Source organism: Ctenopharyngodon idella, chromosome 22, assembly GCF_019924925.1.
Source record: "Ctenopharyngodon idella isolate HZGC_01 chromosome 22, HZGC01, whole genome shotgun sequence".
Taxonomy (NCBI): domain Eukaryota; kingdom Metazoa; phylum Chordata; class Actinopteri; order Cypriniformes; family Xenocyprididae; genus Ctenopharyngodon; species Ctenopharyngodon idella.
In genome coordinates, this window is record NC_067241.1 from 12,610,926 (window position 1) to 12,624,091 (window position 13,166).

Here is a 13,166-nt window from a genome sequence, read left to right on the forward strand (position 1 = left end):
ATGTGTGTTCCCTATACCAAAGTATTACCCAGATTTTTTTTTATTTTTTATGTATTACCCTGTTGAAAAAAACAGCATATGCTGGTTAGGTATGTTTTGAAGCATTACAGCTGGTTTGAGCTGGTTTATGCTGGTCCTTAGGTAGTCATGGGCTGGTTTAAGCTGAGCTGGAGCTAGTTGCTTAGGACCAGCTTAGGACCAGCTCATGACCAACTAATAAACCAGCTAAAATCAGCTGCCATGCTTCAAAACATACCTAACCAGCATATGCTGTTTTTTTTTCAACAGGGTACCCCTTTAATCTAGAGCTAAAAATGCCTTGACCCAGGATTAAACATTGTGTGATGAAGCATGAGTGATTCAATACTTAAAAATAGTCAGCAACTAAGCAGTTAACTGCTTCAGCATGCTCTTTATATGTTCCATCCTTTGTTCTGTGAATGACTAACACAAAAATCAACACAAAAATTCCCCTGCGTGTTATAACAGTTCAGTAATGACTGATTGGAAGTAGGAACCAATCCATCAAACGGAGAAGTAATCTCAGAGTGACAGGACCAGTTCCACTCCTCTGCGCAGTCTATCGGATTGATGGAAATGCTTCTCGATGTAATGCATAACTGCTGACCTGCCCCGGCAGAACGGCTCGTCCAATACACTTCAGCCCAATGAGATCCTGAGACTAACACACTGTGGGGAACATTGAAAAGGCTCATCAGCTTGCAAGCCGTCTAACATATAATTGTATAAAAGCAACACTGTAATCTGGTTTCAGTAGGAAAGGAACATTTATTGACACATTTCATTTTGTAAAGCACATTCATTACTACATTACGGTTTTATTATAGGATTAGTTCACCCAAAAATGACAGTTATTTAATTAGTCATGTCATTCCAAATCTGTATGATTTTTCTTCTTCTGTGGAGCACAAAAGGAGAGATTAATAAATGTACTGGTTTCTCTTTTCCATTCAATTTTAAATTAAAAAGGACTGGACCTTTCAAGCTTTAGAATGGATTCAAATGCTCTATAAAGTGGTCCATACAATTTTTGTGCCATATTTCAAGTCTTCTGAAGCCATACGATATTAGCTTTGTGTGAGAAACAGTGTTAATTTTGACAGCAAATTTTGATTTAGTTTTAGTCATAGTCTTTTGACTAAAATGCCATTTAGTTTTAGTCATCGGAAATTGTTTTAGTTTAGTTTTAGTCGACTAAATATCAGATTTTAGTAGACTAAATCTACAGTAGATTTAGTCAACTAAAATCTAATTTAGTTAAATTGTAATGCATTAAGTAAGCATTTCTCTAACAATACACAGATCCAATACACTGATATACATCTGATATACTCTCTAAACTGTTTGTTCACTTAAGACAACCAACTGTACTCACCAAAGCGGACGGTTTTTGACCGTTCAAGTGCAAAAAGACATGAAAGAGAGCTCAATTCAGTACTTGTCAGGGATTGACACACTTATAATTGAGGTACTATTATAGTTTTTGTTTAAAATTTTGATTAGATTTTATTTCTAGTTTTTCTGCTTTCATTGTAATTTTAGTTCAAAGTTTTTTGTGTGTTTATGTCTTTTAGTTTTTGCTTTTAATTGTCTATATAGTTTTTTATTTCTGTTATAGTTATTTTAGTACATCAGGTTAAGCTAAAGCTTGGAAACTAGATTAAATAAAATAAGTTTACATTTTTATATATATTTATTTTATTTCAGTTAACGTTTATTTCAAGTAATGAAGATTTTTTTACGGTTTAGGTTTAGTTAACTATAATAACCCTTATACCTGTAAAATATATAGAATAATGTGTCAAATAATGTTCTTAGTCTTTCCTTCCTGTGACAGAAGATACAGTAGTTTACTATGAATTAAATAGAAATTAAATTAAATTAAATAGTTTATTGTGTAAACAAAATGACAATAATGACCAGGAAAAAATAATAATTATAAACCATTCCGAAATACACTGTGACTCTTATTTTGAAATGTCTGCAGTCTGCACTGTAGCAGGCTGCTCATTTAAGTTCAGATGAGGGAGATAAAATATGCATTTTTACAACCGTCTAAAACATACTACCATATAAACATCGTGTGGTAAACATTGTCATAATTCATCAACATTAGCTTATAAGCAATGGCTTGGTATAAATGTACGCTATTCATTGATTGCGAAGCAGTCTGAAGTGCTGCTGGGCGAGCCTGTCGAGCGCGCAACAGCGCCACGTTTCCCGTGGTTAGAACAGCACATTACGCTTCAAATGTGCACATCTTCCACACAGGACAGCAGTCCTGACTGGATATCTTCCCAAATTGTCCCTCACTATCATTTTCGTCTTGTTTTCATTCATTGACGAAAATTAGAGTAGATTTTAGTCATAGTTTTACTCATTCAAAACGCATTTTTATTTAGTCATCGTCTCGTTTTCGTCCGTGAAAAAAATGTCGTTGAAGAAAATTTACACATTATTTGTCAACGAAATTAACACTGGTGAGAATCTGTGCAAAATTTGCTATTTATTGATGATCTTTCTTTCCATTGAGCTCAAGTTAACCACTATGACCAAGTGATTGAGTAAAACAGGACGTGTGAACCAGATCTGTCTGATTTGTGAACAAATCATTCAAAGATTTGTAATGTTTCTCAATTCAGAAGGCTCAAAAGAATAGATTGGGCATCAACTCTCATCAGCATGCCAAAGAGAACAAAAGCTTTTTTTCAGTGAGTCACATCTTAAACTTTCATATTGCATCAAAGAACTGGTGCAAAATGTTATATTGACTGCTTTTATAATACTTTTACAGTAGATTGCTTTTACATCCTTTTTGAAGCTCCAGTCCCAGTTCATTGTGATTGCATGAAAAAAGGAGATCAGCATATTATTGAAAATTCCTTTTTTTGTTCTCCATGAAAGAAAGACATATAGGTTTGTGAAAACATGAGGGTGAGTACATTTTTGGATGAACTAGTCATTTAAGAAATTGTTACAATTATTATTAAAAGCCTTAATCAAAGAGGAATTTTCCTAATCTAGCTGTCCATTAATCCTGGCATTGTATAATATAAATATTGTTGGCTCCTGGATAAATTGCTTTTGTTCCTCTTTTGTAAGTTGCTTTGGATAAAAGTGTTTGCTAAATGCAAAAATTTAAAAGTATATGTAAAATCAACTTGAATAATGGTGAAAAATGTGAAGTCTAGAGCAGAATAGTGACACATAGCTCTTATTCTCCTGCTTGAATTGTAGTGAAATTATAGCTGAAAAAAAGTGATTCATCCTTTCAGGCAAAATTGTGAACATGTTCAAATGTCAAGAAGCATATGTCTCCCCAGTCATTTCAGGTTCTGCAGCCTACGCAGTTGCTTCACTGGACATTTAATAACCACGTTAACGTGTTTGTTCTAGCACCTTTTTCTTTTGCAGTCGTTACGTAAAGTCATTTCCTGCAGTTTTCCAGAAGCCGAATAAATTAAATTAGGGCTGGGCGGTGTGATGGTATATACCGATGGTAGAAATGACTCCCAGCAGGTCAAAGTATTCCTGTAGGACACTCTGACACAAGGATGAACCCTCTCCTTCTGCCCAAGGGTTAAAGTCCGTCAGGTGAGAAGACGGTGAGGGGTTTGAAGGAGTTAAACGAGGATCGTCGAGGCTTCAAGCCCAGCGCTGATCAGCACTCAGTGATGCAGGAGGAGGAGGAGGAAGAGGAAGGAGGAGCGAACAGAGCAGCTGAGCTTTTCTGCTTTCAGTCTCTCGTCAGCGTATGCCAGAGCAGTTTCCTTTGCTGTGCTTCTCTGAGAAACACACACACAATTACTGGTTGGAGGAGAGTGCTGAATCCTTTTCTCTCTCTGCTTGGATCATGCTGCCCTGGAAAAGGAGTAAGTTTTTGCTGGTGGAGAATGAGTCCAAAAGCAAGCCAAAAAGTCTTGGAGCCGGGCTGACCTACCATTCTTTGCTGTCGACTTTGCTCCACTCTTGTCCGGACCTCGTTCCTGACTGCCCGTTCCAATGGCTGGGGAGCGTCTTCCACAGCAAACGGCAGAAAGTGGAGCTCAATAAAGAGGAACCCACCTACAAGGTGCGTTACCTGGGCAGCGCGGTCACCATCATGGCTAAAGGTGAGGACTGCACGCAGGAGGCGGTGGCCAAGATTTGGACTCGCAGCAACTACGGCGAACAGAGCGCCAAGATGAAGCTCACCGTCGGGCCCCATGGCATCCGCATGGGGGCGGATAGAGGTGGCAAAAAGAAGCCCGTCCACCTCTATTCCCTCAACCGCATCACATACTGCACAGCTGACCCCTTTCGGCCCAAGATTTTCGCTTGGATTTACAGGCATCAGGTAAAGAATAAAGCAGTTGTGCTACGCTGCCATGCTGTCCTGTTGCCAAAGGCGGAAAAGGCCAGAGCGTTAGCGCTCAGCCTGTACCAAAACTCAACGTCCGCATTCACGGAGTTCAAGCGACTAAAGCGCCAATCTGACTTCCGTCATTGCCAGCAGCAGCTGTTGGGCGAAGACATTGTGCCTCTTATGCCTCTTCGGAGACTCCTAAATGGCCAATGCCACTACCAGCCACCTACAGAAAAGCCTGGGAGTGCCACACGGCTCTCCTCGATTACTGAGGAAGAGGAGGAGGAGGAAGACCGACAGGGGGATGCGCAATCCAACACCAACACGACAAACGCCGGAACATCCAGTCCCCCTCCAGAGAAAGATCTGGGGAAGATCGTAAATAGACTAGACGAGGTTTCGATTACCAGCTGGGATGAAGCACAGATGACTATCAGCACTCTGGTGTGAGGTCACACGGATACAGTTTAGCGCCCTCACCTTTAAGCCTCTGTCCTGTCGCCTTTCCTGCCAACCCACTCTGTCTGGTACGTCCATTGATGCACCGTGAAACAGCCCTCCGAATCTCGGGGTAAGGACCGTTGGCACCCGCGAATGCTGCCTGCAGAGGTTCCACGAGATGCATGGAGAAGGAGAGCCAGTACAAGCACAATACAAGGAGGACCACAGGTACACCAGTCATTCTGAGTTGGTTGAGAGCTTACACCGAAAAGCCTTTATCTACCCCCGACATCGAGCAAAGCTTAAACTGCACACCAAAAAACAATAAAGCATTCATCTCGTACTCAAGCCACCCAGTGATTTTTTTTTTTTTTTTTTTTTTTGAGTACTTGCCAAGTGCTTTAGACTGATGGACTATAAGAAGGAACCTTAAAATGTGACTTTTTGTACGGCCAGTCTGTCTTTTGATGTTCGTAACTGTCCCCCGGTGACCTCTCTCAACTGGCTGAGCTTCAATGGGATGCGGTTAAAGCTGGTTTATTGGCACTGGGAGCAGCACTAATGAATTAAACCATAACTTAGGAACGGAGCCATTGACTTGACATGTTTACTGCTACCATTCGTCATAGCTCTGCTAATCAGTAATGCATAATAAGTGGAGGCATCACCTGTGATGTTTGAGATGGGCCTTTTAAAACGTTTTTAAATGGTATCAATTTTACACTGTGATTTGTCTGGGACCAATGGCAGCAACGTATCTTATGTTTATATAAAAGAGCATTTGTAATTTATGCTGAATTTGTGTTGGTGTAATGTGGTAGTCATAAAAACTCATTTTTATGCCGTTCACATGAAGGTCGTAGCTTCCGTCTGTCAACCCTGGCATGTGTTTTGTAATTTCAGTGCATCGTATTAATCTTCTGGAAACTGATTGGGGAAAACGGTGAAACATTTTTCTAATACTTCCATCTTTTTCTGCACAATGGGACACTGTCAGTGTGAAAAATTGCCAAATGTTGCATAATAAAATGTTTGCTTATATTAATTATGAGTTTTTAGAGCCCCAGCTTTCTATTTATTTCATCTCGGGATGATCGGATTGAGTTTATTTGAAAATGCAAACTGCTGATTTTCAGGCTGTATTTCAAAAGATCATTTCTAGCTTGAATAAATATTTAATTCAAAGAAAAAGGGAAAAAAAAGTCCACTGACATCCTGTGAGTGGGCTGTGGAAGGAACTGATTTCATCTGTTGCTGAGGGGCATTTAGCTTTTCCCTCAAAGTGAGGCAATTAATCAGCCGATTGAATTGTACAGAATGTGAGCATAAAACACCTGGGCAGGCAGCGCAGAGCTTTCAGCTTGACATGAAATCATCCAGAAGAGCCTTCAACAGCCTCTCTGTGCATAGTTGATTACAGCGAACAAAAGGACAAGCACATAAATACACAAAATTCCATAAGATCTGCATCAAATTCACCACAACAAGATCTGCTTCCTGAAGTGCAGTTGAAAATGGTTTCATTAGTGGTGCTTGCTATAGGGCAAATATCACGATTGCTATTGCTCATCCTTAGGGTTAGGCAATTGATTAACTCGTCCTGAACCAGTTGTGCTCTGGGGATGATTAATTCCTCAAATCATGTGACTTGTGAGGAGAGTTGTGCTATTAGTTTTCTAAGTGATTATACCTGCAATTTTCGATGAAGTCCTATAGAGTTATGTTGAAGGACCCAAGCCATTTCTAGACACTTGAGGGTGGATTATTGACTCTAGCCAGTAAGAAACCATCGAGCAATCAACCAGAACACATTCGAAACTGCATAGCTACACCTTGGCAATCATATACAAAACCCATTGTGGCACCACTTACCATTTTCTACATTAAATGTGCAAATGAAGTTTGTTTTTTGGTTTAATTATTTAGTTTACAGCACCAGATACATTTTTAGATTATCTTCAATTATAAACTTAAATTATTTGTACCTGAGATAGTGTTGGATGCTTTAGGTGACTTGTTAAATTATCTTAATATGAGTGGATAGAAGTTAAAAAAAAAACAGATTTTTTTTAGAGGTCTTTATTTTTTAACAGAAAATAACTAGGGATTTTTTTTTACAGAAACTAGAAAGAGAGAGAGAGAGATGTGTCAAACAACACATAAAGTCAGAAAACGATGTCCAGATGGCAGCAGAAAGGTGCATTATGAGAGGAACACACATTTTACATGATTGTGAAGCATGTTTCACAAGTATTATTTTGACATAAATTCTTTCATTTGCTTTCCCTTATGTTGTGAAATGCATTTCGTGCTTTAATCCTGTATGCTGCTATTTTCATTTTGTGTTTGGAACACAAAAGAAGTTCATATATGACTTAAACCTCCAGTTTCACAGACAAGGTCCCAGACTAAAATGCATGTTTGAACTGTTTTGACTGAAAGCAACTTGTACTGACATATCTTAAAATATGTCACTGCCATTGTTTTGACTCAAGATGCACACCAGTAATGTTTTTTTTCTAAGGCACGTTTATTAAAGCTACTTACATAATTGAACTAAGGCCTAATCCTGGCTTAATCTAAGCCTTGTCTGTGAAACCAGGCCTAAATGTACTGTAGTGGACAACTCATACTGCTTTTATAATGATTCTTGACAAATGTGGTCACTGTTGTTTTATAAAAAAGTGTTGTTGGATTAAAAAAACAGCTTTGTAAAGATTCTTCAAAATTTCTCTTATGTTTACCACAGAAAAAAACAAAAAACTGGCAACACTTTTCTTAAAGCCTTTATGTATAATGCATTATAAAGGTATTCATAATGTATGTTATAATGCATTATATCTTTTCATAAATAATTGTAACCAAAGTTAAAATGAATTATAATATTTGCAGATTCTGAAATTGGTTGTTTGTAATGAGTTTTCAAGCATTATACTTTCTAAAGGTGTATTAATGAATAGATAAGTATTATAAATGTGGTTACAATTATTCATGAGACCATACAATGCAGTATAAGGTGCATTACAAGGCATAATTAATGAATTAAAATACTTAAAGGCACTAATTAAAGTGTAAAAAAAAACTCATATGGGATTTGAACGATATGAGGATGAGTAAATAATGACAGTTTTCATTTTTTGGTGAACTAATCCTTTAAGGTTGAGTTAACACACTACTTTTAAAACGTTTGGGGTCAGTAAGATATTTTTTTGTTCAAAGAAATTAATGCTTTCATTCAGCAAGGATGCATTAACTTGATCAAATGTGCCAATAAAGATATTTATAAAGTTACAAATGATTTCTATTTCAAATAAATGCTGTTCTTTTGAATTTTCTATTCATCAAAGAATCCTGAAAAAAAAATGTTGCAGTTTACACAAAAATTTGTGTTTTCAACATTGATGATAATAAATGTTTCTTGAGCAGCAAATCAGCATGTTAGAATGATTTCTGAAGGATCATGTGACAAAGGCATTACATTTTAAAATATAAATCGTAATATTACTTGTTGGGCATAAGAGACTTCTTTCAAAGACATTGAAAAAATCCTGTATTTATGTGTCCAGGTATATGACAGATTGACATCCTGATCTGGACATTTATTGACTGTGATACACCATTTTGTCCCTGGGATGGGATTCTGTAAGTGTAATCTCACCTCTAACTCTCTAACTGTTAGAAAATGTAAGTGTGGGTTTGAGTGTGTGAGTGACACAATAATGGGAGTGAAGGGTGTTACTTCTCTCCTGTAAGCCTCAATGAAAGTGTTAATAGTCTCCTCTGGAGTCACAGAGGGGAACAAGGTGTGCTGGGCCGGGACATACAGGATCAATGAGCCATCTTTCAGGCATACAGGGAGAGAAAGCGATAAAAAGGATGACAGCACTGTTCCAGGTGTGTGTGTGTTTAGAAACGAGAGATAAAGAGAGAGACTTGCATTTGTATTCCTCAGCAGCACTGTTCTCTTCCCTTGAACAGCAGTGCTGTATTCTGCATTATTACTTCTAAACACACACTGTGCCAGATCAAATTCCCTGAAGGCTTAATCATAAATAGTTAATTCCCTGAGAAATATTTGCACAAATAGTTACAGAGCAAAGATGTTTGCTCTGTTCAAATTGAGTTAAGCAGTGCTTTTATAGTGTTTAACTGCTAAATAAAGATGGTTTTATTTAAATCTCCAAAACAAATTGTCAAATAAAAGGTCAAATAAAACAAACCTGATTGATTTCCTGGACAGATCTGGCTAGAGAGTACAGAACTGAAGGTGGTTGAATAGAAACTCTTTATGCATTATTTTAAAGTCATCAAGAAAATATCAAGAATATCAAGAAAATATAAAAAAATATTTGTTTCAAGAATCAAATATCATGTCACTCTGATGACAATTTGTGTGAGATGATGAAATGGTATGATATTGTATGACTTGGCTTGTATGAAATGGTCTCATCTCCTATTTATTTGATCAAAAACACAGTAAAACAGTAATATTGTGAAGTATTATTACAATTTCCACAATAATCCTTCCGAAATCATTCTAATATGCAGATTTTTTATAATATAAACAATATAAATGTCTTCACTGTCACTTTTGATCAATTATATGCATCCTTATTAATAAAAGTATTCTCTAAAAAAAAAAAAAGTATCTTACTGACCCCAAATGGTAGTGTTTATAAAGAGGATTCCTGTAGCTCAAACAGCATTGCTTGAACAAAATTTACCATGTTTACTTAAACATGCATGCGTGTGCTTTCCAAAAGAAAAAATGTCTCCAAGATGACTTCCTATTTGAAAATGCGTCGTTATGGAAGTAAAATGAGTAGAAAAATGCTTTTATGTCAACTTTAGATCTTTATTTAAATAAGGATAATAATAGATTCAAAAAGAACATAATGCAATTCTACCACACAAAATGGCTGCATGAAATTAGATTGCCTGCAGTACAATTGTTATGCAATGCTATCATAAATCAGGCCAAAAAAAAAACTGTCCACGCTGATCCATAGAGTCCAAGCTAAAACAGCTTAACTGTTATTAGCGCTACAGAGCAATATACTCCAAACACAAGCCACCCACAAGAGACATGGGCTCACTGACACTCACAAATAAAGAGGCACTGAATTTTGCATGACCTTTCAAAAACAGTGCTTGCACACCGTTACAACCATATATACTTCATGGCGGATGAAAGATATTATTCTCTGATAGTCCTCCCGTTAAGACCAACCAACATCTGCACTGTTATCTAAGCTATAGAATCTGTGTGACCTGAATATTTCAGTGTTTTCATCCAAAATATTCTCTTTGCTTGTGCGTTTTCTTGACTCATATTTTTCTGCAATTCTTTGCACACAGAACAAGATGAGGAGAAACTTTAATGGGGAGAGGATTCTTCAAAGATCGAAGCAAGACCTTTGATGTTGATGCATCGCTTGTTTTAGCATCAGCATCAAAATTTAACTCGCAGAAAAATAAAGAGAATAAGGCAGGTTCATTTGCCCGTAAGTATCAGATGTTTGAGACTAGTACCATTTAAAGAAAACATGAAATTAAAATTGACCCATTCATTAATGCCCATTATTCATTAATAAATCACTTTCCTGCTGATGTAACCAAGTAAATTGGACTGATTTATCAGGATTTTAATCAGTCTGGAAATCCAGAAGCATGTTTAAAAGTTTAGTGCTTTATATTTTGGCAAAGACTTTAGATATAAAAAGATGGTGAACTCATATTACTATGAGTGGGAGGAGATGCAATGCGGAATATGGCGGAGTAAGTCCCGTCCTCTAAATAAAAGAGCCAATTGGTAAAGTCATTGCATCACTGCAGCTGCCTTTAGAAGCTCTCAGTCGTTGTTCTGAGACATGCACTTATGACTGGTCTAGTCTGAAAAATGCATTTTTTTTGGCATGATTTGAGCATTTGATGGAGATATAAATGTGTTATATAAAGACACCTATAAATGTTTATATTTAAAGACCCAATTATATTGTGATAAAAAGAAGTGTCAAATATTATCTGGAAAACCTTTACCAAATTTACACCATATTTGTGTCTTATTTTGGAGAATTTTAAATGTGTTTATTTAATTACTTATTTTATAATAGTAATAATTGAATCTAGGGTGCTTTGTTTAAGCATTCCCAGGTTTAAGCATCTCTGGACAAGACTTTCCACCAATGTGGTCATCTCAAATTCAAATATGACACAGTCTACGATCGCCAGCTGGCTTGCGAATCTACTGACGTAAATTTCAGCATTGGAGACCTAATTATGAGCTTGATAGTGTGAAACAGAGGGCCTACTCTAAACTAGCCCCTGTTGTGCTAATATCCTCAATTATCCTGCTAACATTAGTGACACTGATGTCGCCTTTTAAATGTCAGCACTCTAGCAAAGAGCCAAACAATTATTCAGCACTGAGTCATAATGACCTCACAGACCCTGCCAACAAGCATCCTCCAATCAAACAATCCTCTGCCACATTGATTTATAATTAGTGATACTTGCTAAGGCAAACATCGTTAATACTATTGCTCAAACTTTGGGTGTGTAGTTTGTGAAAATCCAAAATCCTAAGTATTAAATGTAGGTGCATCTGTTTATTTTTTCATGCAGTTGTTGAAAAGAGATGAGCTATTATTAAGACTTATGATTGCTTGGCAGACAGTATAACAGGATCATGCATCTGACAGATGCATCCATCAGTAAACATTGGGGGAAAGACCCTAATTAGTAAATTATGTGTACTTTATCATTATGCAATCCTCCCTCACCTCATTGCTGGGCATGTTTTATTACTTTTCTGTGAAAAACAATATATTGGATTAGGCCTTATGACATACTCCTCCTCTGGGTGAAATCCAGTACCTCAGCTGATGCAATAACACACGGTCTCTTTCCAATAAGATCTTTGCAGAACATTTTCTACCTCTGGCAAGAGCTTTCAGACATTTCTCTGATTGCCACTTTGAGACATGCAGCTCTTAAACCCTTTATGTGTTTCAGAGAGAGAGATCGGGATGACTTTGAAATGCAGGCAAACAACCTTTATCAAAAAGCTCCAACTGCCTCTGGGTTGATCTCACTGGCAGCAAAGCAGCAATGAAACCTGGAGCCAAAAGTTTACCCCTCAGAGGCGAAGAAATGACATGTCTGGAGGATATACATTTAATACAGGCACTAATTAACAAACAGGCATGCTTAGATCCAAACTAGGCATGTGCAAAACCACTTTTCAAGTCAGTGGGTTGTCTTGAATGACTTATATTTATGACAGCAATATTTGGGCACTGCCCTTTGATTTAAAGAGTTAAATTTAGTGACAACTTCTCTGAAAGCATTTCAGCATGCTGACAACACAGCTATTTAAATTAGTGCGCTGTTTGCTTTCCATGTAGACACAATGTAAGTTACATTTAGCATGCTAATGCAGTCAACACGTTAAAACTCTCCCCAGGAATTTGCATCCGTAAAGGACATCCTTTAAAGCACCACTTTAAATGTTAAAGCTAAATCTAGATACTCACTAATTATACACTAATGTGTTGTTGGATGAGCAGCAGATCATCCTGGCCAATCCGTAATGCACTCATTTAACTCAAATTTCACAAGAGATGCATTCATTTTATTACTCTAGCTATTAAAGTTGCCAAAATTATGCTTTTTTTCGGTTTTATTGTACCTCAGTTTGACATGCCACAATAGCCATGTATGGTCTTGTAGCAGAAGTTCATTTGAGGTCTTTTAGCTTAAAGGGATAGTTCACCCAAAAATTCTGTCATCAATTACTCACCCTCAAAAATCTGTATGAATTTCTTTCTTCTGCTGAACCCAGAAGAAGATACTTTGAAGAATATGGGTAAGCAAATAGTGGATAGATCCCCATTGTCTTCCATAGTATGGGAAAAAAATATGGAAGTCAGTGGGGCCCATCAACTGTTTGGTTAGCGCATTCTTCAAAATATCTTCTTTTGTGTTCAGCGGAAGAAAGAAATTCATAAAGGTTTGGAACAAGGGTGAGGGTGAGTAAATCATGACAGTATTTTCATTTTTGGGTCAACTATCGCTTTAACATTAGCTAAATTATTGATAGAAGTTGAATTCTGTGTGTTTAGCCTCAGCTATGTGTTCTCTTGCCATCTTTTCCTGTTAACTATGTCTGTAACTTTGCTTGACTTGCAGATTCATGCAGTTGTCTCCTGGTTGCATCAAAGCTTTTTTCAAAGGTCACAGTCCATTTCACAGGAAATCAAACACAAACTCTCGACCTTGATTCAACCTCCACACTCTAATAAAATGCTCAGGTTTTCTTGGCACATAAATAAACAGATAAAAATTCAATAATAATTCT

At 37.1% G+C, this 13,166-nt stretch overlaps 1 protein-coding gene across 1 annotated transcript; it reads left to right on the forward strand.

Moving 5' to 3' along the window:
• The first annotated feature begins 3,028 nt into the window (after nt 1–3,028).
• On the forward strand, nt 3,029–7,526 carry fam43b (family with sequence similarity 43 member B). Its single transcript, XM_051881021.1, has one exon. The coding sequence runs from the start codon at nt 3,776–3,778 to the stop codon at nt 4,814–4,816; it is 1,041 nt and encodes a 346-aa protein (XP_051736981.1). The 5' UTR covers nt 3,029–3,775; the 3' UTR covers nt 4,817–7,526.
• The last annotated feature ends 5,640 nt before the right edge of the window (nt 7,527–13,166 follow it).